The sequence below is a fragment of the Anas platyrhynchos genome, chromosome 2 (genome assembly GCF_047663525.1).
Source record: "Anas platyrhynchos isolate ZD024472 breed Pekin duck chromosome 2, IASCAAS_PekinDuck_T2T, whole genome shotgun sequence".
Classification (NCBI taxonomy): domain Eukaryota; kingdom Metazoa; phylum Chordata; class Aves; order Anseriformes; family Anatidae; genus Anas; species Anas platyrhynchos.
In genome coordinates, this window is record NC_092588.1 from 137,484,418 (window position 1) to 137,511,160 (window position 26,743).

The window sequence follows — 26,743 nt, forward strand, 5'->3', positions numbered from 1 at the left end:
TTTCTAAAAAGCTGAAGTACTCTGGAAAATACATATTTTTTACTTTTATTAAAGATGTGATTGAATGTGCACAAGCATGCATGTGATGTAGTAATGTGTAAGGTGGTGATACAGCTGCAGAAATAAGAAATTAACTGGATGACAGTATTTAGGATATCAAAGCATGCTGGTATCAAAGCTGCACAAGCTACATTTCTGTTGTGAAGATGAGGTCAGTAGAGAACCACATTGCCTATTCTCCTACATCCCGCCTGCTCATTTACTACGGATTTGCAGATTTCATGCTGATGCCTTGACTTGTTAGGGCCATCGTGTTCCCAGCCAGGTGTCTCAGATACTTTCCTGGCTGTAAGCAGTCCAGTGGCTTTGATAGTGGATTCTGTACCTGCCAGCTAGGTGGATCATTTGACTCACAGGCACCGTATCCCAATTTTATTCTTATCAATGGGCTGGTGAATAGACTACATTAAATCTAAATTCAATGAATAGACAACCCACTTGGGTATGGGATCACTTTTTTGCCTGGCTTTCAGAATCTGCAAGCAACCATGTATACATGTATAAGATGTGTCTAGTATCTAAGTTTTACAATGCCTAGATACCTGAGAAGCCTCTGTGCTGCTGGACTACCCAACAGATGAGTTCCATGCTCCTGCAGTTCACAAGTACTCATTTCATAGTCTGAGTCCCATAAAAATATTTTCATTTGGGAAATATCAGAACAGCCCTGTGCTGCAAGCACTCAGTCACTCAGTGCTTCTCTACTAATGGCTTTCTGTTCTCCACAGGGTGGGGTTGTTGGATCTATTTCTATGTTTGTCCTAGTGTTTGGTCAATGCACATTTTGTTATTGCGTGTGTATTCCAGGGCAGTTTGTATTTGTCCACCTGTCACAAGGTGAGGCCATAACAACAAGTAAAGCAAATGTAAAATCTCATAATGCCCTGAAAGCCTATGTCTCAAAAGTGTGGTTAAAAAGTAATGTAAAATATCTTTAGTATACTGCAAGACCGTATCGGTGTCCATTTTGGACTCCCCCATACAAGAAGGATATTGTCATACCAGGAAGAGTCTGACTGGGGTCCCCAAGATTGTGGCTGGAATGTGTAGGATGTACAATGATTGATGTGCAAGCAGAGGCTTAGAGAGCTGGTTTTGTCTTAGGAGAAGAGAGCTAAATGAAGATTTAACTAATACCTTCACCTACCTAATGGAAAGGTATGAAGAGGGCAGTGGCAGGCTCTACTTGGGTGTACTCTGCAAAAGGACAAACAGAAGACACGAGCTGCAGCAGGGGATTAGAGGGAAAGAAGTATCTTCACTGTGAGCATGAAACACTGGAACAAGGTTACCCAGGGAGGTTGTGGTGACCTAGAGATATCCAGAAGTCAACTAGACATGGCCCGAGCAACCTGACCTAACTTTCAAGTTAAATCAGACTTCAAAGATGGCCCTCTTTTGTCTGGGAGTTTGGACTATATGATCTTTAGAGGTCTCTTTCAACCTAAATTATTCTTTGATTTATCAGACTGCCCTTTAAGTCTTTTATACAACTATTGATAGAATTTTATTTTCAGTATATTCTAAATGTAAAGAGAGTAAAAGAATATACATTCCAACAGGGAATATTTTCTTAAAACAAAATGCAGATGTTTTTTCTCCCATTGAGCAATTTCTTTGCCAATAGTTAACAAAGAAGTATTCTTTTGACTGTGAATGCTCTCAAGAAGATTTTTTTCTACCATTAATTGATCATATCACGTAGCTAACTTAAAATTTATAGCTAATAAAAGTTTTTTGTTTTTTTTTTTTTTTTCATGAAACTTTACAATCCAGGAAAGTCTTGATTACGCAGAGGAATTCTTATGTATCCTTATCTATCTTCAGTGTAATAGAGTCTAAATTAGATCTTAGGTAAAAGACCAAAAGATGGGAGCAGATGAGAGATAAAGACAATTTAGAACTAACCCATTATTTTTTTTTAGAATTCCTACCTTCCAAAAAATGACATTTCCCTAAGCAGACATGCCTAGATTTCCCTTAAATTCAGTTTCAGCTGAATGTTTGCACAGGGAAATCACCTGCTCATGCAATAATTCTTTCATGTGTCATTTTTACTTTTTTCTGTATTACAGTGAAATCAGCTGAAGGTGTCTTGCAGACCGGTAAGACAGACTCTGCACTTTTGTTATTATTGTTTCGTTTGCTTTGTTTTGTTTTGTTCTGGTTAAGTAGGAGTTATTAAATAATACTTAAGGGCAAATTGCTCCATTAGGTTAGCACATACGTATCTTTTATATCCAAACCTTGGGATTGTATATGTAATCACAGCATGCATCTTTCCAGCTAGTTTAAATGGAACAAAGCTTGCAAAAAATGCCACAAATCCTCGTCCCTTTCCTTGTATCAACAGGACAATGGTGAAACTGTGTGGAATCAGCTGACTAATTTAGCTGAAAACTAAACTACAAGGCAAGTGTTAGTTTTCAGCCTGATAAACTGCTCTTACTACTAGGCCATGTGGTTGTTAGTGTTGACAGAAAGATTGGGGTAGAAAACTATGCTCTGGGAAGCTGTGAAGGGCAGGATTACCTCTGTCATTGTTACCAGGAACAAATAAAACTGAGGGAAAATATGCATCTCCTGTCTTTTCCCTAGGTTACTCCCTAAACCTCAGTTCCACTGTTCCTTATCCTTGCTTATCCTACAGGTTTTGCATCATTTAGACTTGATTTGTGGCCACTGTTGCAGCAGGACCTGCTTTACTACTTCATAAGCATCCTAACTACGGTGATAGGCAGCTGGAGGTCCCTCTGGCCTGTGTGCCAGGCCTTGGTAACCTCTCCAGTTGTTTTTTTTCTGTAGATTATCTGCTGTTCATCAAAACAAAGTTGTAGCTGAGTCCCAGCTCTACAGAAGGAGGAAATACAGACTTCTTTGCCTTCATTCATACAGAGATGTAAAATGTTTTAATAAATAAGAACTTTGCAGCAAAGGCAATTTCCATTTTGAATAGTGTTATAATAGTGTTGTCACCAACCTGTAGTTAATCCTGTCTCTAATAAATCTCACCCCATTACTGACTTTTTGACAGGAATCTCATCTTTTTATTAGCCTATTTCTGCTTGTGTCAACGAGTTGAGCTGGTCACAGTTTGAGGCCTGCTTTGGTACATGCATGAGCAGGGAAGAATTTGTATGAGCAATTCACGGACATCAGTGAACTCTACAATCCCTGAATTCTTGCCTTTTTAAGAAGGGGGTGTCTATCCATCTTCCCTGGAAAATATAAAATATAGGCCAAAGATGATGTGAGGGATCACAGTCTGCTTTATGGCCTTCTTGTCACATCCATCCATCTGTGAATTCATGTCTACAGCATGAACTGTTCATTTGGGTAAATTTTTGGGTAAATATTTTTTTAACCAATTTCTCCTTTTGTCCCGGATCTAGGGATATCAGAGTTGGAAGTTAAGTGGGACGATGAGGCCTACTTGTGATGCTGGGAAAGCTGTAGGTGGTGCTATGGAGCACTAACAGCCCTAAAGGTAACAGATACAGATAAACAGATAAAGGTAACACCTGAATAAACAGATAAACAGATAAAGGTAACACACTTTTACAAAGAGAAAGGTATAGAAAAATAGCCAAAGTTCTTATGGGAAGCCCCTCAGCATATTTGCTCTCATGTGTCCTACTTGCGGGTGGCTAGTGCAACAGCAGTGCCCGAGGGAAGGAAGATGAGATACTTGTAAGCTGTCACTGTCTGACTGAGCTGAGCCCAGCAACCGAGAAAGGTGTGCTTAGTTAACTCTACTGGCAGCCAGCTGCAGGTGGCAATTGCTATGCTGCCCAGTCAATATTTACTTTTTATTTGTTGTGTGGTTGTTCATGCACTACATGCTAACTGACATTAGGAGAAAATTAATTTTCTTAAGTGATTACAGCTAGTATTCAAGTAATGCACACAGATTTCTATTAGTTTATTGTTTTTTGTTTGTTTGTTTGTTTGTTTTGTTTTGTTTTTTAACTTTCTTCTTCCAAGTCATACTTCTTCCAATTCCCATTGAAATTGCTGTATTTCCACTTTATTTGTTGTGCCAGAGCTGCAGAACTACTGAAGCAAAAGGTTCAGAGTGAATTGAAGCTGCACTAATATTATGGCTCTTCCTGTCATCCTGTGTGGTCTTCAAATACATTTTGTTTGTTTTACTTCTGTCTATGCAAGGACTTGCTTTTGTCCTGGCTTTGCATTCATTTGGGAGTTGGCATCCAGTCCTGGTTGGTGCTTTCCTTGCCAAACGCATATTTGTTGTCCTGATTATAGATATTGCTAATTATGTATCTTTTCTCCCCCATCAACAAATTATCATGGGATATCAGTTTTTCATCTGTCATTTTTCCTTGATAAACCACATGCTGCATGTCTGTCCTTAGGCTACGATAAATACAAACTATTATAAATCAATTTAATCCTTTTTTTGGTGAACTAAATCCCAATCTCTTCACTATTTCATTTGGCCAGAATGGTCTCCCCGTGACATTTCCTAATGATTTGTGATGAGATTGCATATTTACTCCATGCACTGGTGGAATTGCTACCTTCTGGGGTGTTCAGTCTCTTCATTTTCTATAAGAGCTCAGCTTTTTATGTCTGGAAGGGCTATCTTAGCAGAGACTTTGTATGGTACTACTCCTGGGCATCTGTTGCAAGCCTCTCCCTGTAACTTTAGTTGCTTTATATGTTTACTGTACATTAGCCTAATGCCTCACTTTTTTATGTATTCAGATCAGGTCTGCCCTTTTCACACTTTGGTTATCTCTGTCAATCACTTAGTTCATTCACTTAGGCCTTGACATTTCTTTAATTGCCCTCAGTTGTCCAGGGTCCAGTTGAACTCCCTCAGAGCTCAACAGATGCCTGCCATAGTTGTTTATAGGTTTCTTCTGCTTCAGTTACTTTCTGTCCATCCTAAAATAGTGTCTTCAATGCTTTTAGGAGTTGCTGGATTCGTGGCAGTAGATTGTCTTTCTCATGCAATCTCCTGCTGCTGCTGCTGCTGTAAACTTCAACTTTAGGCTTGGAAGTCCTCTATTCCCCCATTGTCATTTTCTTGTGCATTTGTAGAAAATAATATGTTCTCTCTCATAAGCTCTCTACTAGCTATGTCTTGCATCTGATCCGGTGGTATAAGCAGAAGTTTGAGTGAGAGTATTTAGTATTCTGGCGGCATTCATCTGTCCCAGTCTCCCCAGGAGATCCTAGGTTGCTGATAGCATCTGATCCCCAGGAGCACAATGTACTAGCCAATACGAAGCCCTCACATTGTGACCACGGCGTGTTGTTCATGTGCCACTTCTTTCAAGACTGAAGAAATTGTAACTGGCCTATTGAACAAATGCAGTGCTTTATTCAAATCAGGCACTGGTCTTCTGTGTTTACATTTTCAGCCCCTACAAAACTGTCCAGCAGTGGTGTGAGTGCTGTTATTCTGAACAGGGTTCTTCTAAATGGTTGGGTTTTCTTCTTTCCTTTATAAAGGCTTTTTCTTCAGTTAGGCTTTGGGCCTCCGCTCTTAAAACTGCTCTAGCTTCTGTGCTGTCACTGGCATGCTGACATGTGCTGCTTACAGCACTGGGGTTGACGTGGAGCACCCTTCTGCAATTGCTTTACATCACACCTAACACGTGGCGCTCTAGTCTCCTTTGGGGACTCGTGTATTTCAGTCCCTGCCTTTTTTCTGGTGCCTAGACTCCTCCCCTTAAACCTGAAAAAATACTTAAAGCAAGCACCTGTGCCACCCGGGTGCATATCCCTTCCTCACTTGCAAGACGGGCTTTGCCCTGTATCTGCTAAGACGTAACAGTTCTGGGTCTTGCTTCTTGTTACGCAGCACTGACAAGTGGATCGACCCTTGGGCTGTCGTTTTCTGGCGCTTGTGTCCTTCATAATTATTCAGGTATTTTGCATCTAAAGTAAGCTGGATGGTGATAAAATCTGCATGAGTGGCAAGTGTGAAAGGCTCTCAGTGACTGGTGATATATCTTTAAATAGCTTAAGGACTTTGACAAAATGTGCTTCTTTCTCATGCCTGAAATTTTTGTGTCATCTTTAGAATCAGTTTGAGATTTTTCTTAATTTTCCATCAAGTTAAAAGGTTTCCAAAATGTTTGAGTGTGTGTCTTTTTGTGGAAAAAGTGACTGTGTAACTGGGAGTAATGGTCCTGACACTAAATGAACCTACCCGAGGAATTACATCTTCCGCAGTGCTGGTTCCACCATTCCTCACTAATTTCAAAGCTCACAGGCTTTTGCCTATTGACTTTTGCTCCAAGTTTGTTCATCTTGCTTTTCTTGCAGTTCCTTTGATGTGATTCTTAACAGATGTTGGCACACTTCCCAGTTTAAACACACCTGAAATTTAAGAAAATTTCAGCCACAGCAACATCACAGTAGATTTTCTTCTCTGTTGGTTGCATTAAAAGGAGTATGAATTGCTACCTATTCTGATCCAGTTGCATTTCTCACACTTTTTGTGCAGGTAGAAAGGGCTGCATGTAGATATGTAGGTGTATTTATGATTAATCTGCCCTTGCATATACTGAGCTATGTTCACAGGGAAAAATAATATCTGCAAGGATTTTCAGCATCTTGGAAATGTGTTTTGTTATTTTTTTCTGCTTATTTTTATCTAGTAAATACTAGTTCTCCAGTCTTTTTCACAGGAACATGTGATTTTATTTTAATGGTTGCAGGTTTTTTATTATTCTGTTTCTCTGTTGCTTCTAAGTAATTTATTTTTACTAGGTTTTTGTGTTGTTCATGGTGGTTTTTTGACAGAACACAGCCTGGTACACGGTAAGTAGTAGGATGTCACCTGAGTGCTCACGTCAGCGAATCTAATCAGCAATAAAGAAGAGAAAAGGAAAGGAAAATAAATCAGGAAAGAAAAAGAATGGTTTAGAATCCCTTTTCAGATAGTGAAGACAGTGTCTGGTGCTAACGACAATGCAGTTGGCATATTTGATGCTATTTTTCTTCTCAGTATGAAGGGAGAAGTAGTTATAAGCCTTGCTTCAGCTGTCACTTTTGTCTGTCAGGAAAAAAAAGCACTAAAGCTGCTGTGATAAAACTGAACGTGGTTCTGGTACCTACACCATCTCAAAAAGGTTACAACAAAATCAGATGCCAGAGAAGGGTAAGGATCATGGTCATGAGTATGGAAGCACTGCCATATGAAGAAAACCAAAGTAAACCAGGCCTTTTCATTCAAGAAAAAGAACTGACAAAAGAACTGGAACATGACAGAAGATCTCAAAAATACTTAGAAGCAAATGCTGAGAGATGCACCATTCACTTTCTATACTAATCTGAGGGCACCTAATTCAGTTGTAGGAGTCCTGTTCAATACAGAAAAGGAGCTCTTTACGCATGCAGAGGCTAGTAGATCATTGCAAGAGGATGTTGTGGATGTTAACCACACCTAAGGGGAGAGTGGATAAATGCATGGAAGAGAAATTCATAGATGTTTCCCATATATGAAGAAACTGCATCCAGCTATTCCCTGGACATCCATTTTTACTGCTGTTGGAAATAGAATACTGAACCAGGTGGTCTTTATGTTTTCTACCTCTTCTATTTGGGTATGCTCTAAAAGCCCGTGTGTTTAAAGGGTCACCTTGAAAACCCAGATTGATATCTTTTGCTGCTTGTTCTTTGTCATCAGTGACTCAAATAGAAGAAAATATTACAAAAGATGTTGCCCAATGCTATTCCATCACCATTTATAAAAGCAGAACCTGGTTTCCACAGTCGCATGAAGATTATCTCATAACTGTCTATTGCCATAGCACAAGCAGTTCTAATGACAGAAAATATTAGCCCATTGTTTTAAATCTTACTTCATTCATTTTAATTTTCCTGTACCTGAAGAGTCTTGTTCTAGAGTAATGTGATGTTTTCTTGTTTCGTTTGTTGTTGTTGTTGTCGTTTTTTTGTTTTTTTGTTTGTTTGTTTTTCTCTTAGGAATGGATAAGGTGATTGCCCGTCCATACAAAAGGCCAAATGCTCTCTGTAGGCTGATTTGCTTTCCCTGGGCTGGAGGTAACTGTTCTTTCTTTATTCGATGGTGCGAAGCCTTCAGCAGCATAATTGAAGGTTGGTCAATTGTGTAGTTAAAGACTTTAAGAAAGCCAGGGTCTCTGAAATGCACAGTTGCAGAATATAATGCTCTTGACAGCTGTGCAGTCTTTCTCCAGTGGATATTATATTCAGAAAGGAAGTCTACTAGGATTCCACATTTCCATTGGGATGCTGGGTATACTAAGCTTCTGTACCACTTTGGATCAAATTATATTTAATTAAGTTAAAAAGCGACATCCTGAGAGATAAATTTCACAGGACTATAGTATGCTTGTCTGCCTTGGAAACTGCTGGTTTGATTCAAGAAAGGGTAATGCAGTAAAAATATGCTACTGCATATTTCAAAGGCATCAGCAGTGCCTTATATCCTTATATAAGAACAGTGAAGTCATAAGAATTGTTTTTTAATGTTGAGAGGCTGCACAGAATGAAATTCAGTTTATCAAGCATTTTTGTGTGGATAGAAATACTTCTAACAAAGTTACTAAGAAGATAGCCTAGGAATGACTGCAGAGCCAGAGGAATAAAGTCAGGGAGCAGCACGCTCCTTCAGATCCTTTAATTGTGCTGAAATAAAGTATAAAAGACATGAACATTTTTGTACTACTGTCTGTGGTATTATGTGGTGGCTTATTCTGTCTCTTGTAAAATACTTCACGTTTCACCTGTTATGTCCGTGCTAGTTTGGCAATGTGTTCAATGTCAAGGAAATTTCAGAAAATCACCATTTTTACTGATCTATTGATTACTTATTTTCTCTAAACAGTGAGAGGAAAAACTCCTAATTTTGAAAGGGGTGTAAAAAGATAAGATATGCCCTTTTGTATAGCTATTAAATCCCATCAGTTTATACAATTTTGCATTTTACTGTGTGCAGCACTGAAGAGCCTTCAAAGAGGAAAATGGGAACTGTATGATCCTAATACAGTTTGTTAACATTCTAATGTTGCCCTTGAAATGATATTTTTTACACAACCCTCAGAGTTGGTTTTATTGAAATCGTTATTTTTATTAATGCCTACAGCAATAAAATTGTTTCAAAACCTCAGCTGAGATCATGACCTTGTTATCATTTTAACTGGATTTCTGACTTAAGGCATTTATAAATTTGATCAGTGGGAGAGGCAACACTTGTCAGTTAAGGAAGGAAACCTGATCTGTCTTTAATCACAGGATTAAAATATAGCAGTAGCAATAGCAAATACACTGTATCAACTACAAAAAGGATTAATTTAAATAATCTGTATACTCTGCAGAATAGAAAATTTAGTAAAAATGATGTTACTGTTTTTTCTTGAAATGACTGTAATTCTTTTCCCTCCCTTCCTCCATCTCTTCTGTAGTGTCCGTTATAAGGCTTGCTGGAAGAGAATGTCGTGATACGGAGCCTTTTCCAGAAGACATGGCAGAAGTAGTTAATGAAATTACAAATGCTTTGTTAAAAGATCTGCAAGAAAAACCATTTGCATTATTTGGTCACAGGTAAAGATGTATACGTTTTAGATACCCTGGTGAAGGAACTGTAGGAGTAGATAGTGACTTGTCTTTGCAGAAACCCTAGGCAGATACACTCTGCAAAGGTCTTTTGTCAAGCCATGCTAAACCATGCTGCTAATCTCAAAGACTCTGGTTATTTATATTTTGATTACTTCAGGCACAATGTCTTCTAAGAATGGCAGTGCTGTGATTTATTTTTACACTAATAAATTATAATTGTTTACTGGTAATATTTGTGTCAGTGCTCACTCTAAAGTGAGAACATAGGGTGAACAAATGCGTAGATTTTGAAGATCACTTAGTCCCAAGTATTCAAAATAACCATCCTTACTGGAATTCAGGAAACTACTAGAATAAATGGGGGCGAAAAACGTCTAATTTGTAAAACTAGTCTGTGTTGGAAGGTACTTTGTGTGAGTTAGCTAAATCACTGTATGTCATTTATACAGAACCATAAAATTCACTAGAGTTACAGTTTCAATAAATGTTCAAGGTAGCCAGTTAGCACTAAAATTCAAATTATGTTCACGCTTTCCAGTTTTTACTTAATTTTTATTATGTTGTTTTAACTTCTCTTTTTGCTGCAGTTTTGGATCTTTCGTTAGTTATGCACTTGCAGTACACTTGAAAGAGAAGCACGGATTAGAGCCGGTCCATATGTTTTTCTCAGGGTCATATGGCCCACATGTAAGTTATAAATTCATTAACAACAACAACAAAACAAAACAAAAAAACAGTGTATTAGATGGCATGAGTAAAACACTTGTGAATTTCACATTGCAGAGTATTTACTGTGGCTATCCTTAGCCTAGGGAGAATGGTCTCCTTGAGCTAATGCTATTTTTTCTGAATGCTCTATTATTTACTCTGGTCTTTGGCTTAAAAAAGCAATGAAAACAAAACATAAAGTGACACTTCCTGCTCCATAACATGTGAAACAACTGTCTTAGTCTAGCATTTTATAAATCTCCTGCACCAGCCCTCGGTACATTTGACAAGGTATTTCTTTCCCTCCTCATTCTCTGTTGCCATTGTAATCTGTTCTCAGTTCCCTCTGCTTCTGAGTTTCTGGTGATTCTGTTAGTCTTTCTCAGTAAAACAAATGAGCTGGCTTTTTCCTAGCCATCTTGTCCTCAGTCATCATTTGCTCTTTCCATTCTTCTGTTCATGGTGTTTATTACCAATGTTGTTCATTGAGCTAGCACTTCATGGAAGACATTATGATTCCTGAAAATTTCCCTAATCTGTGGGTCTCTCCAGTCCTACATTAGTTGGCATTGTATCTACTGCAAGATTTTTCTTTCTATTATATGTTTTATTAATTTTCTTTCAATAGTGAGATTCAAACTTTGGACAAAAACACATTAAATGTTATCTGTCTGGAAGTCTCAAAACATAGTGTTTGTCTCAGTTATAATCAGTTAAAAACCAGTCTACTAACCCTACCCTGTACCTGCAAATGTTAAGCTAATCAGCCATTGTGTATTGGCAATAGAGAATCTTCATACTTTTTTTACTAAAGCAATTATTAGTGAAAATACTTTTTAATGTGGTGTATGTTAGGGTGTATTATTCAGTATTATTTAATATGGTGTATATTTTATATGTCACCCCATCTGTTTTGTCTGACAGAGTGAATATTTTCATCTGATGTACAAATTGCCTGAAGTAGAAGATAGTCGCTTGCTTGAACTTATACACACATTAGGAGGAACTCCTCCTGAGTTTCTGCAAAATGAACAAATCACCAAACATTTGTTACGTGTTTTAAAAGAAGACCAGAAAGTTCTTGTCACATATCCGTAAGTTTTATAATTTTGCATTACGTTTATATTTTAAAGCTTTACTTATGTCTGGTCACTTCAGGTTTTCTTTTTTCTGTCTCTGAAATTTGTTCTAGATTTTGAATTAGATTAGTTATATAAAATAAATAAATAAATAAACAGTAAACATAGTTTCCTCCTTTATGTGTTTTTCTAGTGTTTATACCACAGATGAAAACACTGCTTACAGTAGTGGATACTACTGTTGTTACAGTCGTGAATATATCACTGCAGAATTACGATTCTACTTAAGATCCAAAATTAGTAGCCACTACAAGGACTCTACATTCACACCTTTTATTGTTTTCTGAGAGTTGTAAGATCAGCTAATCATGCTTCAGGATCATGCTTCTGATCCTGATCAGCCTCCTGATCCAAGGGCCCCTAACCTATCTGGAAGCAAAGAATCCCTTTATTCTAGGAATCAAGAGGGTAACCAGCTTCTTCTGTCCCACTTACTGTCTCCAGTGGACCTTAACCACTCAGCTTATGTAGCTGAGTGGTTAAGGTTTCTCATCCTGGCAAAGAGAAGGACCCATTTTGGCCCTTGCAACCTGACATTGCTAAGGGCCTGAAACATCAGAACTTGGATATAAGCAGACAACATAATTGTTTATTATCAGTGAGAATTTTTAATGCAGGTTGAATTTCTTTTTTTTTTTTTTTTTTCCTAACTGCTAGGTCATATTTTCTTTAAAACTCGAGACATAAGTGCAGTAAGGTAAGGGGCTAAGACTCTTACAGATACAGAAAGTCATTTTCCTGATGTTCTGCGCAACTTAATCTATAATATTTCTGCTATGTTATAAATTTTCTGTTGTGTTTTTGAGTAGAAAGAAAAAGCTTTTTATATGTGGAATCAAAACCCAAACATAGGTATCCTATGGAAAATTGTATAACTTTTTTGTGTTCACAGTTGGCACGATGTAAGAAAGAAATACTTCTCTTGTGATCTTACCTGCTTTAACGGGTCTGATGAAAAAAACCATGGCTCAGAAGGTACTTTACTTAAATGGCTTTCCTCTCATACTTAGGCATTTTCCTGATATAACAAATCATTAAATGAATGGAGTTCTTCTGAATCTTTTACCACCTTCTTAAATGAAACAGAAATATACAGAAATACGGAGAAAAACAGTTGATATGTGATTTAAAATAATTAAATAATAATTTACTTATGTAAAATGACCACAATAGTTTACATTTCTTTTATATTTTAAATCTTTTTCAGCCTGGATTGCAATAACCAGTGGAGATACTTCCATTTACAGTCTTCCTGGAAATCACTTTTATCTAATGGAGCCTTCTAACGAAACTTTCTTGATAAAATACATAACTAAATGTATAGAAAATTCTGACATATGAGTATTTCCCTCCATTTTAATAATAGAAGGTGTAAGATAACTCCACAGAACTTAATAATTAAGTCATTCTTTCTGTTAAATTGCATTCAGTTATGCCTAAATGTAACTCTGTTCCTCCAGAACATTTTTATTGTAATCATTTAAAAGAAGTTGTTCTGTTACAAAAATAAACATTGTCTTCATGTCTTAAAAGTAAAAACTTTTCATCTTTTCCTTCTTTTCATCTCACACATGCACAAACCCTTCACTGTATTCAATAACATCATTTGCTAAAAAAGACAGCTGTTGTTTTACTTTTAGAGCTTCTCTGTATGCTACTGTAAAAATGCTAAATGTAATTTAACACTCACAAAAATCCACAATTCTTAAAAGAAATATCTATTTAATAGGTTCAAATTTATTTAGAATAAGATGTAGTCCAAAAATACAGTATATGTGTAAACACCCTTTACCATGCAATGGTTCACACTTAAAAGATTTTACTGTCAGACTACTACAGTTATTTTTCTCAGCAGAGTTAGTTCATTAGCTACCGAAGAGTTAGTTAGTAGTGGGAATTACTCTGAGTATTCTAAATCCCATATTTTTCTACCATTGTTTTTGCTTTAGAAATATAAGCATTCATGGCATCCTCCTTTGATATACCTGCAAAGAAAAGTAGGAGTAATTATTGGCTTGTATTTGCAGTTCTATTTAAGTGATTACGTGTGGTAAATTTAATTGCTTTAACACCTTTTTTCAGGTTCCATGCCTCCCATTTGGCTTTGCCTTTCAAATCTAGCATTCCTGGGCACTCTGCCAAAATAAATGCATACCTTTATTGATTATCATGCAGGTTTATACAACATTTGCTTGATTGCAAGGTATGGGTGTAAATTTGCTGTTATATATAGTAACAGGAATACCAATATTAATATCTCCAACTGTAGCCTGTTTGTAGAATCCATACAGTTCCTTCAGTTCTTCATCTGTTGGTCTTGTTTTTAATTTTTTTACTTCTTCTGCAGCCTCATCAAAGTCAGCCTGATGCAAGAAAAAAGAAAGTGTTAGTGTGCCTCTCAAGAGGTGTGCTTGAAACATTAATTTTAACGTGCACGGTAGTTCAATAGATAGGCTCTATTACTCACATAGTTTTAGTAGTAAGTCTATGTATTTTCTCCACAAAAGAAGTTTAATAAAGCTGTAAATTATTAGAAGGTGAACTTGGCCTACTTATTTAATAGGATCAGCATAGCTAAAATGAGTAAACCTCTTTTTTCCAACAGTTTTCTATCTAACCACTTGGAACCATTACAGACTCTCTAGTGTCAGAATGGTCACAGATTGTAGTGGGTTTACATGGCAAGGTTTTAGTAGTGGAGGGCTGCAGGGGTGGCTTCCCTCAGTATGTTTGCAAACACCAAGCTGGGGGGAAGTGTCGATCTGCCGGAGGGCAGGAAGGCCCTGCAGAGGGACCTGGATGGGATGGGTGGATGGGTGGAGGTCAATAGGATGAGGTTCAACATGGCTCAGTGCTGGGTCCTGCACTTTGGCCACAACAACCCCATGCAGTGCTACAGGCCTGGGGAGAGTGTCTGGAAAGCTGTGCAGAGGAAAAGGATCTGGGGGTGCTGGCTGATGCTCGCCTGGACATGAGCCAGCAGTATGCCCAGGTGGCCAAGAAGGCCAACAACATCCTGGCTTGTACCAGGAATAGCGCAGCCACCAGGAGCAGGGAGGTGATTGTCCGTCCCTCTGTGCTCTGTTGTGGTGAGGCCACACCTCAAGTGCTGCGTTCAGCTTTGGGCCCTTTGCTACAAGAAGACAAGGACATCGAGGGCCTGGAGCGTGTCCAGAGAAGGGCTGCAAAGCTGGTGAAGGGCCTGGAGCACAAGGCCTGTGAGGAGCGGCTGAGGGAACTGGAACCCCCTGTGGAGCAGGTGCAGAGAGTGACCGTGAAGGAGCGGCAGAGATGAAGCACCAGGGACTGACGGCAGCCCCAATTTCCCATTCCCCTGCGCTGCTGGGGGGAAGGAGGCAGAAGAGGGTGAATGGGAGGGTAAGGTGTTTTAGTTTGTGTTTTTAGTTTCTCACTGCTCTAGCTTGTTAGTAATAGCCAATAAATTTCTCTGATCTCCCTACTCTGAGTCTGTTTTGCCCATCACGATAACTGTTGAGCGCTCTCCCTGTCCTTATCTCAACCCTTGAGCCCTTTTCATCATATTTTCCCCCTCTTTCCCTTTGAGGAGGTGGAGTGAGAGAGTGGTTGTGGTGGAGCTTGGCTGCCCACCCAAGTAAAACCACCACATGGATACATTCATGTAATGTGTGCAATGAAAGCAGTGCGTATGTCCTTTGCATTCGTGGTGGGAGCATGAAAAGGCACTGAACTTTACAGAACAGCAGTAATCTCCAAATCATTTTGGCCTCATAGCATTGTGTTGGCTCTAATGAAGGAGCTCCCCTGTGGAGCCAGTACCTCTGAGAGGTACTGCATACTTCGTCCTTCATTTCCACCTCTATGATGAAAATGCATTAGCTAACCAGCTGTCAGCACACCCATACCTCATGGAGACTGGAGCAGCGCGACTGCCAGGACAGCCTTCCACACCCAGCTCTCAAACACTGTAGAGCACCAAGTAAAGCATAAATTAAGGCTGAAATACCCCTTTCATCTTCTCATGTCTCACACTCACATCAACCCAAGGCTATAGCTGCTATTCTGTCTATAACCTAAGTCTCAAATTAGCCTTTAGTATAGAGTTTGTACTCTGTTTCATGCCCAGGATATGTCAGATAGCAAGATTTTTGCATAGCAACTACTGAACTGCCAGTTTACTACCACTGGTATAGTGCAGTAAACTCCTACATAGTACTGTCACATGTACTATGCTGTAAAAAAGGTGCTATATGCTGCTTTCAGTAACTATTGTAGCTTCAGTAACTATTGTAGCTTCTGAGTTGGATATGCCTTTGCAGAAGCACAGTATATCACTCAGAATGTGCTATTACATATATACTTAATGTGTATAAAAGCAGCCTATAGTACATGTAAAAAATCAGCTCTGTATCCAACAATTGTTTCAAGGTGATTCTGAAGTTTTGTTTAAATACCCAAGACCCTGGTGGTATCTCAGCTGACTGTACCATGCTCCTTTAGGCTACTTATTTTTTCCTCTAGTTAGAGGAGAAGGTTTTTTGGTTTTGTTCTAAATAAGAAAACCTATCCTGTATTTGTCTTCTTAATTGATGCTGTTCTGCTTGGCAAATGACTGTGCTGGGTGGAGCAGGTGAAGGAAATAAAATAAGCAAGACCTGTGCTCATTATAGCATTCTTTATTTTAACAGAGTGAAAGCACAAGACGGGCATTTCTGTTTTAAAATAACTAAAGAAAGAAAAGAATTTAATTACTGACTGATGCTCAAGCATATTTCCTCAAAGAAAGGCCCCTTCATGGAGTCACAAACTATACATTCATCGATTTAATGGCACATCAGCTGGTGGCTGGCTGCTTTAAGGCACCAGCAGCCGGTGAAAGAGGTTAAGAACAGGTAGCTGGGGGCACTGATCACAGTGATCTTACACAGACACCTGGCCACTATCCTATCATTATTGTTATTATGGAAATTCAGTTTGTCTAGTGGGTAACGTTCCCGGCCACAACATTTGGAGAAATTTCTAATTTTTGTAAAACTGTCAATTGCTATTTGAAATCAACAAGGAGAAAGCAGAAGTCTTTTAAGAACAACATTGTGAATTTAGATCTTGAGGCCTGCTTACATCTACAGTTTGCCAATGTGTTTTCTTCCCTCCTTTGGCATAGAGAGAGAGTTCTTAGCGAGTCAAGGTCTTAAATTTAAAAGAAAAACAAGAATTCCTTGGCAAAGAAGGTTTGTTATATTTCGAATGCAATCCTCTGTTAGAACAGAGCTGCTTTTTCCCCACCTACCCAGTTAGCAACTATAGCGTCACCACTGGTGGCTGTGTCGCCATTTTTAAAAGCAGAACTTATATTGCTTCTGGGTAGATTAGAGATGAGAGATTATCTATGTGGTACTTAGAACAAGACTGTCTTGAACAATCTGTGAACTGTATGAAATATATAAACAAGAAAAGGAGGACTAAGGAGAATCTCCGTTCTTTATTGAATGTGGGGGTAAGCACAGGGACAAGAGATGAAGAACAGGCTGAGGTACTTAATGCCTTCCTTGCCTCAGTCTTTAGTAGCAAGACTAGCTCTCCCTGGATACCCTGCCCTGAGCTGGTAGATCGGGATGGGGAGCAGAATGAAGCCCTCATAAACCAAGAGGAAATGATTAGTGACTTGCTACACCACTTAGAGGTACACAAGTCTATAGGGCTAGATGGGATCCAGCCAAGGGTAATGAAGGAGCTGGTAGAAATGAGCTCCAAGCCACTTTCCGTCATTTATCAGCAGTCCTGGCTATCAGGGAGGTCCCAGTTAACTGGTGGCTAGCAAACATGACACCCACCTACAAGAAGGGCTGGAAGGTGGAACCAGGGAACTACAGGCCTGTCAGTCTGACCTTGGTGCCGGGGAAGCTCATGGAGCAGATTGAGTGCCATCACGTAGCACCTACAGAATAACCCGGTGATCAGTCCTAGCCAGCACAGGTTCACAAAAGCCACACTCTGCTTGACAAATCTGATCTCCTTCTACGACAAGGTGACCCACTCAGTGAATGAGGGAAAGGCTGTGAATGTTGTCTTCCTCGACTTCAGTGAGGCTTTTGACACAGTTTCCCACAGCATTCTTCTGGAGAGACTGATTGATCATGGTTTGGATGGGCCTACACTTCGCTGGGTGAAAATCTGGCTGGGTGGCTGGGCCCAAAAAACTGCGGTGAATGGAGTGAAATCCAGTTGGAGGCTAGTCACTAGTGATCACCAGGCTGCCCAGGAAAGTATGTGAGTCACAGTCCCTGGAGGTATTCAAAATGGTATGCAACGTGGTGCTTGGGGACATGCTTCAGAGGTAGACTTGGCAGTGCTAGGTTAATGGTTGGAACATTTTAATCTTAGAGGTCTTTTCCAACATAAACGATTCTGTATCTGTATGAAAAACAAAACAAAAAAAAACAACAACTTGCTTGCTATTAGAAATAAATAATAGCTGGGAACAGAGTTTTGCAAGCTCACTCTCAGAAGTGGTAACGTTGACTTCCTTGTCAAATATTGCTCCAGTGATCAATTCCCTAAGAACAAATGGGAAGATAAATTGTTCTTACACATCTTTTAATGTAAGAACATTGAGTTCCACCCATTAAGTTGGACTAATGGACTAAAATCACAAAGCCAAAGCTTCCACAGGTTGTTTCCTCCTTTGAATGACTGCACGCAACAAGGTCTGGTGAAGAACAACTTTTCTACAACTTGTCAGTTTAGGAAGAAAGTGAAAAGGCAAAGAAATCTGCTCAAAATCAGTGAGGCAAATGCAAGAATCCAGTAGGAAACACCATCAGGCCTGGTGCTTTATAGGTTTCTGCAATTAGTCCGAATGCAATGGCTAAAAGGTGGCTGGACCCCAGAAGGGTAGTTTGCTTTTCATTATTTGCTTTAACAGCATTTAACTGCATCTACACTCATTTGATCTTTACATCGTCTCACTCCTGTGGCAGAGAAGCAGATGACAGCGTCATCCTGACCACCATATGGCAGCAAGGAGCCTTGATTCTCGTCGATCAAGGACGGTAACAATTATCTCAGTTCCAGTTGTAATGGGACTCCCAGATGTCAGAACAACAGCTACAGAACAAGGCAAAAAGGTGAGTACAGGCAGATGACAGCAGCTGCATGTGGGAGAAACTACTCAAGACACAAAAGAAGCTCTGTTTGTACACACACAGATTTGTGTGTAGAAACTCTTGAAACTCTTGACTAGGGCTCTGGGGCTTGATTGATACTTTAATGACACAGACCGTTCCCCTTTGAAGCCTGACAAAGTAGAAATCCCATTGGTGGCACCTTACAACTAGACTACCTGGTATAAGCAAGCACATCTTGGCGAGTCTATGGAGGGTCCTGTTTAAAAGTAGCAATGTAATGATTTATATAGAATAATACGGAAAACATTTCCCCAACAGCACGTCAAGCATCATTAAAGCATCTAGTTGTTACCCACTAACTAAAACTAAGGATTTATTCTATTCTTTCCCTGCTCATCTTTTATTTATTAATGGGAGAGACCCCAACCACAGGAAAGAAACTTAGGAGGGGGGAACACTTTATAGCAAACACTTCTTGGGATTGTATGAGTTAAGAGGTATACAAGAGCATGCAGGAAGCCCTACGCCTTCACAGTATGTAGTGACCTTTTAATAAATGTATCTAACACTGAGAGTTTTCTTCTAACCTGTATATGGTGGCAGTCCATAGTTTGAAACTGTCTCCTCACTGCCAGACAACATTTTGAAATTGCCTCAAGGTAATAAGCTATTGCTTATTTTGCAATGGAGCAAGAGTTGTTACCTTCTGGCAGGTGTGAACAACAAACATTTATCTAAACAAAATAATTTCAGTTTGACTTAATGTTTTAAATTGGCAACAGTGGCATTCACAGGGATGTAGATTCAGTCCTTATCAGTAAGAACTTCAGATATGTACATTCATGAACAAACGGATGGTTTTGCTGTCTTCATGGTGGTGAAATATCTCAATGTATAGGTCGCAAGAAACAGTGTTAGTAGTTGACACAAAGTGCAAGTTAATTTCTGTTCTTCTAAAACTCCTTTAGATTGCTGACATTAAAAGGAAATTGTTAAATATAAAAACATTTTATGAATGTAATTGAATAAGAATGAACATTTTTCATGACATTGACTTTGACATTGGAATTTCATTGCACTTGAGAAAGCCTCTGGCATCAGCTGCAGTGGTACTTGCCCTAGGACAAGTTGTTAGGTCAACAGGAAAATTCTCTTATCTTCTACATCTACTTGTTCTTGATGCCATAGAAGAAAAATCCATACAACAAGAAGATACTACTCTCAAATTTCATTAGAGAAATCAATTCTTTCTCCAGAAATGACAGCTTTGATAGTTTCCAGCTTCAGTGCAAACAAAACCATTCTGAGTCATGCATCATTCAAACATTTACTTATCCTAGAGGATCAAAAGAAACAGATCTTTGGTCATAAAAGAAAAGAAGGAAACATTGCTTTAGTTGTTAATCATAGTCCATAATTCACATGTGCTTTTTGTAAGCAATATAATAAAGATCTCCCTATGAGGAATTCCTAGTATTTGTAATATTAACACTTTCTTCTTGCAAACTTTATTTTTTTTCATTTGCAATACTTTTCTTCTTGTTCTCCTTTTGTAGTGTCACTGCACTGGGATTTCCTACAGCCAGAAGTGCCTCAGCAAGGTCTGATGTTAAGCCCATTCTTAATTTTTCACCAAAGAAAAATGGGTCTGTAGTCTAACAGTGGACAAACATGCATCTGCATATGACTGACAGAAACACTTTCAATAGACATGTATTACGGAGATGCGCTTAGCGAGGGAAAACAAAATCATTACTGAAACCTATGTGTCACTGGATTAAGGAAGAGACCGGAACTGTGCACCTCTGACACGCCCAGGAACAAAGCATTTCCCTCACACTGTTGGTATGGATGCATAAAAGGGACCTACGTTTCCTTAGGAAAACATATTTGATGGCCCACCACCTTTAAGACTGCTTTTCTACATAAAAGTTTATTAAACGCAAGGGAATGGCACAAAGCAGTGCCAGAGGAGGTTCAGACTAGATAAAAGGAAAAATTTCTTCACCATGAGGGTGGTCGAACACTGGAAGAGGCTTCCTAGCAAAGTGGTTGATGCCCTGTGCCTGTCAGCAGTCAAGAGACATTTGGAAAATGCTCTCACAAATACACTTTGACTTTTTGCCCTGAAGTGGTCGGGCAGTTGGACTCAATGATCTTTGTAGTCTCTTCTAGCTGAACTAATCTGTTCCGTTCTGTACTAAAACAAGTGTTTCATTCTTCATCCCAACACCAGTAGATGCGATGTACTTTAACTACACGTATCAGTGACTCTCACACCATCACAGACATCTCCTCATATTATCCACACACGTACAAACAAAAGCAGCATTCACACTCTGTTAGCACTGAGATGAAGAAGTGGTATCAATATTAAAACACAACTGAGCTGCCGTAATTAATTGAAGATTAAATAAGTTTTATCTGCATCTTCATATTGTCACCACTGCTGTGCTTGAGTCCTTGTCAGGACAGAGATAAGGACTGCTCACGTCAGTGGAAACCTTCCAAATGCCTTGAATCATTTTCTGATCTAAACTTCACAAGAACGAACTAGAAGCACACTAGACTTGTACAGACAAAAGATAACTGAAAAAAAATAATAAAGTTAATAAGCTTACCTTTATATACTTTTATTCTTACTGGATCTATATGAAATATCACAACCTACTGTTTCAAAAATATGCAAATGCATATCTTAAGCAGCAAGAAATGCACAGAAATGAAACTTTAATGTTTTTTTCTTCATCTCCCTCAATCCAATCATTGTGCACAGACTCACAGATTTTACTTAGGATTTGCTTGCTTATACAACATACTTAGGAAGAGCCTGTAATTTCCTTTAATTGTACAATGATAAGATTCCCCTTTAATTCCTCAAATTAAATGCAGAAGTCTGTGTATATTTATATATATATGCAGACATAAACATACACACGTGCATTAAAGCTAAATGCATTACTATCACAGACTTCCTTTGTGCAAAGAAAAAAATTAATTTATTTTCAGCAGAATATTTTAGCAGATTGCAAAACTTAGAGATCTCTTTAAATATATTTATTTTATAGAGTGAATTCAAGGCAGAAAACAAACTACAATTTCAATGATCACTACACAAAGGAGGCGTTATGTTTGGGATTTGGCAGATCTTAGCCATTTAAGCAGGATTCTACTTCTTAGCTGCAAAGCAACACAATGAAACCTCTGTGCCATTCCATGTAACTGCCGCTCAAGAGAAAATTGCTGAGCTACTGACAATACACTCCCTGCATCTAGGTCAGAGCGTTGTGTTGCTCACTCTTTGCCACACACACACACACACACACACACACACACACAAACCAAGCTGAGACGGACATTATAATGAGAGCAGGATAAAAAGGGCTTGCAAATCTTAAAGTGAAAGGGATAACAGAAAGCCTAATAAGAAATTACAGCCTAATCCATCAGGCCATGGGCAAGACAAGGAAAGTATTCACACTTCACTACAATGGTACAATGATAAAAGCCAGCAATGAAAATAACTTCCTCGGGAATGATTTAAATGCAGTCAGAGAGAAAGCAGAAGGAAGAAGCTTTTCTACCAAAATGCATCTCAAAATGTACCACTCCAAAGACATACACACCCGAAAAAAATTCATGCTCTCTTAAATGTTATTCGTGTTTCCCAAATGCACATAAACCACTGATTCAGTGTTAGAAGTTTCCCTTTTTCTTCTGTAGCTCTGAGTAAGTAAGTAGCTAGCACCTAAAAATTAAATAACATACCTACCTCTCAGTGTGCAAGCTAGTCCCAGCAAAGTCAGATGTGCACACAAAGAAAACAATTCACACACACTAAGAGCATTTGTGTCTCCTACCTCCGCAAAATTACATGAGCCTGGAACAGTTCAAAATCAGCTGCCTGTGTCTCAACCTCCACTTGCAAAAAGCAATGCACTGTTTAACTGTCAGAGGCTTACGTGCTGCAAGGTAACCTTGATTTTGCAGCAGCAATCCTTACGGTGAAGAAACATGTCTGTCTCTGACAAGGCATTGCACGGACGGATGGTGCATCCCTCTTGCTCCTCTTCTGTCTGGCTGGGATGCAGAATCGCTTACCTGGAGAGTCATGGTGCTGTGGGGATGCCCAGGGGCCAGCCTCGCTCCTTCTCCTGCGGGGACGCAGAGCTTCTGCCTCCCAGCTCTGCAGAAGCGCCCCGCAGGGCGGCAGGGGCCACACGTGATGGGGCCGGGCACCGAGTGGCCTCATCTGGGGGCCGTGCTGGGAGAGCTGGCCTGCCATCAGGGCTGGTGAAGGGATATTGGCTCGATTTGCTGTGTGCTGAGCCCACGAGGGTGCCCACGCTTGTCTCCTTGGGAAAGCTGAGCTCGCGTCTGTACCCTGGAGGATCAGGCCACCAGCTCGAGAGCAGAGCTGCAGCAGGGTTTCCAAGGCACTTGTTTGAAAAAGGGATTTCCTCGGGGTGAATGAATGCGAGCCTGATCTGAATCGCCACCAGCACCGTCACTGTGAGCATCCTCTCCTCTGCAGCTCGACCTGGTGACCGGCCCTGTGGGGACCTGGTGCCCACCACAGTGGGGCCGCATCCCACAGAAGCTGGGTTTTCTTTGTTCTGCTAAATACAGAAGGAACAACAAACATTAAATTAACTGACCTCCAATTGTACCTATTAAAGGAAAAAATCTAGCCCCACTTACCTATTACATCAATTCACTAATTCTTTATGTTCATCCCTCTGTACCTTTGTACTCATCATTCCTCGGGCATGGCTTTAATCACAACACCATACGCTTCAGCTTTTTTAATCCACCAGCTTCCGTAAACTCACGTAAAAGGGGTGTTTACTCTCAAATCAAGACTGGATTAAATTAAACCAAGGCTTGCAGAGAAAACAAAAGTATTAAATCTCAGTAAGAGGAGATAAAAACACAAGGGAAAACAAGTCCCTGGCCTCCGTCCTCCACCACAGCGAGGCACAGAGGCTGCCATTTAGCGAGGGGAGCGGCGTGCTGGGACACATGGGGACAGAAGGAGCTTCTGGGACACCTGTTAATGGTTTGTGGCACTGTGGGGAGCCTTCAGCTTTGTCCTTACGCCTCATCTCCTCACCAGCGTTAGAATATGGTGTGTGCTCGCGATGCTTCATGCACTAGCACTGAGAGCTGCGGTGAAGCCACCACGAAATCCTCACTAATTCGCCACGATTTCATCAGCTCGCACACGACAGAGCCCGTCTATCGCTACCTGATAAAAACACGCTGCAAGACACGTCCAGCAGCAGCACTACCACCCCAAACACCGGCCCCAAACCCCACGGAGCCCGCTGAGGGCAGCACTGCGCCACCGCCCCGTGGCGCCGCCTCTCGCTGCCGGCCCCACCGCCCTCCCCGGGGCGGGACGAGTCGGGTTGGGAGCTGCCGCCGTGCTGGGGCCGTGTGGGGTCGGGACCGGCACCGGGACCAGGACTGGGACCGAGACGGGGTTTTGGGGCTGCGAGGCTCGGGCACGGCTCCAAGGCTGCGGGGAGGGCGGCCCCGCTCTCAGCCGCTTCGCGTTGGCGGCGCAGCAAGCGGCGTTGGCTCCCCTGCTTTTCTCGTCACCGCAGGAGCTGGAGGAAGGCTGTCGCTGAGCGATCGCGGAGCGGCGGTGTGGAGACGCGGGGTGGTTTTTTTTTTCGGCCGGAGGTAGGTGGAGGAAGGCCCCGCTTTGCCCGGCCCCCCCTGCAGGAAGCGAGGGGCCCGAGGCTGGCACCGCGTGGAGGGCGCTGGGTTTCCTCTTGGCGCTTTAATTCCCGTCCCTATGCACTCCTTGTTCTCGGTAGCGTCCATTTTGAAAGGAAAAATGCAGTTTTGCAGCAGAAAAAGGCAGTCTTTCGGCTGTGAAATCTGCCGTGTTTTTTCCTTCCCATACATTAGTGCTGCCTTTACTTGATACCCGCTGTAGGCCATCAGTCATCACTGAAAGGCTTTAAAAGCAACAATACCGATTTTTATTTACTTTTTACTTCACTATGATAAGAGTTTCCTCTTCCCTCTGCCACAGCTACAAAACGTGTAAGATCCTTTAGTTGTTTTAGCTAATTGCCAGTACATTTTTGTACTCACATCACAATTGATGTGAGTGACAAGATGGCATTTTGTAAATATCTCAAGGTCGGCACTCAAACCACACATTTCTGCTTGGGTAAGGAGGATACCTAAGGACACAGGCGTGTTTTGTTTCTCCTGAGTTGCTCCTCCTGTGTAAGCTGGGCTGTATAACTATAAAGGCCTCGTAGCTTGGCAAGAGGATGGCATAACCCAAGCATGAGTTTGGGGACTTAAGGAGTGAACAGGGCCTGCAGGCAGACCCGCTGTCATGTCTTGACTCGTGATCTCAACTAGGTAGATCAGAGCTAGAACAACTATCCATTCATTGCACCAGTTTGATTTTTCACGAAAACACGTGGTCTAGGTGACATAAAAGTGAAAGACCCCTTCTGAACTTTCTGGAGGCCTGCAGAGGTTAGCCTCCCTTCATCAAAAGCATAATTAACACTCTGCAGCCTTTTATCATACCTACTAAATGCAGGTATGATTGCAGGTATGATCTAAATGCAGGTATGCAGGTGTAAGATTAAAGAATGAAAAGGCAAATTAAAGTTTATGAAATGTTAAATTAATTCAAGAATGTGGAGCTTGTTTCATGTCGTGATTTTGCAGCTTTTTTTCACGTCATAATAGCTCTAAAATGCAGCTGTGCAACAGTGAGAAGTGATCCTTCAACTTCTGTTTTTAATCTGCAGAACAGCTAGCTGCTTTCATTCAGGTTCAGCTTCAGAAGGGTTTCTTGTCACTGGTGTTGCCTTGCTCTAGAGCCTGCTCTTTAAAACAAAAAAAAGAGAAAAAAAGGTGCAACCTGTGCCTTGTGGAAGATTTGTTAAGGATTAGCACTGAGCTAGTGTGAAGAAGGTGCCAGTTGGAAGTACCATTTTGAGATGTGATGTTTCTCTTCTGCATTCCCAAGAGAAGGCTCTGGTAATGAAGTCCCCAGCAAGCAGCACGATATTAAAACACTGTTTACCTTTTTCTTCCCTTCACAGCTAGGGTGGCAAAACACATAAGAACCCCAGGATGTCTGTAATTCAGCAAGGGACGGGATCACTTCGTAAAGCAAAGAAAACCACTGTAAAAAATTGTCTAGACAACCCCTTCGATATTCAGTGGAAAACCATAGATGGAGATAACATGCATTTTATATTACAGACTTTAGAAGAAAGCATTAAACAAATTGGACTTAAAAAGGTAGAGGCTCCAAGGAAGAAAAAGTTTTTTTCCAGTACAAAAAAACAGATGGAAAGAAAGTGTGATGCTAGCAACAATGAGCTCCCTACAGCAGAGGAAACAGAAGGCAATCGACAAGCACCAGGCTGGACTGACATAAGTATCAGAAGACAACTTGCGATTGGAGTTAATGAAGTTACAAAAGGATTGGAAAAAAATGAGCTGCTTCTTCTGCTGGTGTGCAAATCTGCAAAGCCTGCCATGATCACATCGCACCTTATCCAGCTGAGCGCAAGTCGAGACACCCCAGCAGGCCAGGTTCCCCGACTCAGTGAAACGATAGCACCACTTCTTGGCTTAACATCCGTTTTAGCACTGGGCTTTAAAAGGCAGTCTGATAAATTTACTGATGTAATAGAAGCAATAATTCCAAAGATACCAGCTTTGGAAGTGCCATGGTTTCAGTATAGAGCTGAAGGATCTGCGGCAAATGCAGATTCTTCAGAAATTCATGAACCTGAGCAGCTTGAGGAGACAGTGGAGGATGAGCACACAAGCCAGAAGCGGAAGCGTACAGACAGCAATCAGCGCGATCTTTCAGATGTGATTTTACAGCCTTTGAAAATCAAGAAAGTTGTTCCAAATCCAAATAAGATCAAGAAACCACCTCGCAAAAAGAAAAAAGCCTTTTCAGCATGAATGACTTTAGTTCGGTTCTTCCAATTAAAGTGATACGACAAACTCATCTGTGTTGCTTTCACCCAAGGTTCTCTCCGCTTTAATAAAGAATATTGTTCAAACTTACGAGTCTGTCTGGGGATAAATATTTAATTTGCAGTTGGAGATCACAAAGTTAAATTGGTAATGAATATCCTGGAGTAATTA

General features: G+C 40.4%; 3 protein-coding genes across 3 annotated transcripts; 2 read left to right on the top strand and 1 right to left on the bottom strand.

Moving 5' to 3' along the window:
- Window positions 1-4,750: 4,750 nt before the first annotated feature.
- OLAH (oleoyl-ACP hydrolase) lies at window positions 4,751-13,089 on the top strand. Its single transcript, XM_005017885.6, has 7 exons — window positions 4,751-5,959; window positions 8,026-8,157; window positions 9,486-9,624; window positions 10,227-10,326; window positions 11,272-11,441; window positions 12,379-12,461; window positions 12,694-13,089. The coding sequence occupies exons 2-7, from the start codon at window positions 8,028-8,030 to the stop codon at window positions 12,825-12,827; spliced, it is 756 nt and encodes a 251-aa protein (XP_005017942.1). The 5' UTR covers window positions 4,751-5,959; window positions 8,026-8,027; the 3' UTR covers window positions 12,828-13,089.
- A 114-nt stretch (window positions 13,090-13,203) lies between these two features.
- On the bottom strand, window positions 13,204-23,004 carry ACBD7 (acyl-CoA binding domain containing 7). Its single transcript, XM_005017884.6, has 4 exons — window positions 22,694-23,004; window positions 13,732-13,849; window positions 13,559-13,621; window positions 13,204-13,471 (listed from the first exon to the last, which is right to left on the bottom strand). Exons 1-4 carry the CDS (start codon window positions 22,703-22,705, stop codon window positions 13,398-13,400), a joined length of 267 nt encoding a protein of 88 aa, XP_005017941.1. The 5' UTR covers window positions 22,706-23,004; the 3' UTR covers window positions 13,204-13,397.
- Window positions 23,005-23,956: 952 nt separating this feature from the next.
- RPP38 (ribonuclease P/MRP subunit p38) lies at window positions 23,957-26,662 on the top strand. Its single transcript, XM_038173733.2, has 2 exons — window positions 23,957-24,280; window positions 25,678-26,662. The coding sequence occupies exon 2, from the start codon at window positions 25,709-25,711 to the stop codon at window positions 26,555-26,557; it is 849 nt and encodes a 282-aa protein (XP_038029661.2). The 5' UTR covers window positions 23,957-24,280; window positions 25,678-25,708; the 3' UTR covers window positions 26,558-26,662.
- The last annotated feature ends 81 nt before the right edge of the window (window positions 26,663-26,743 follow it).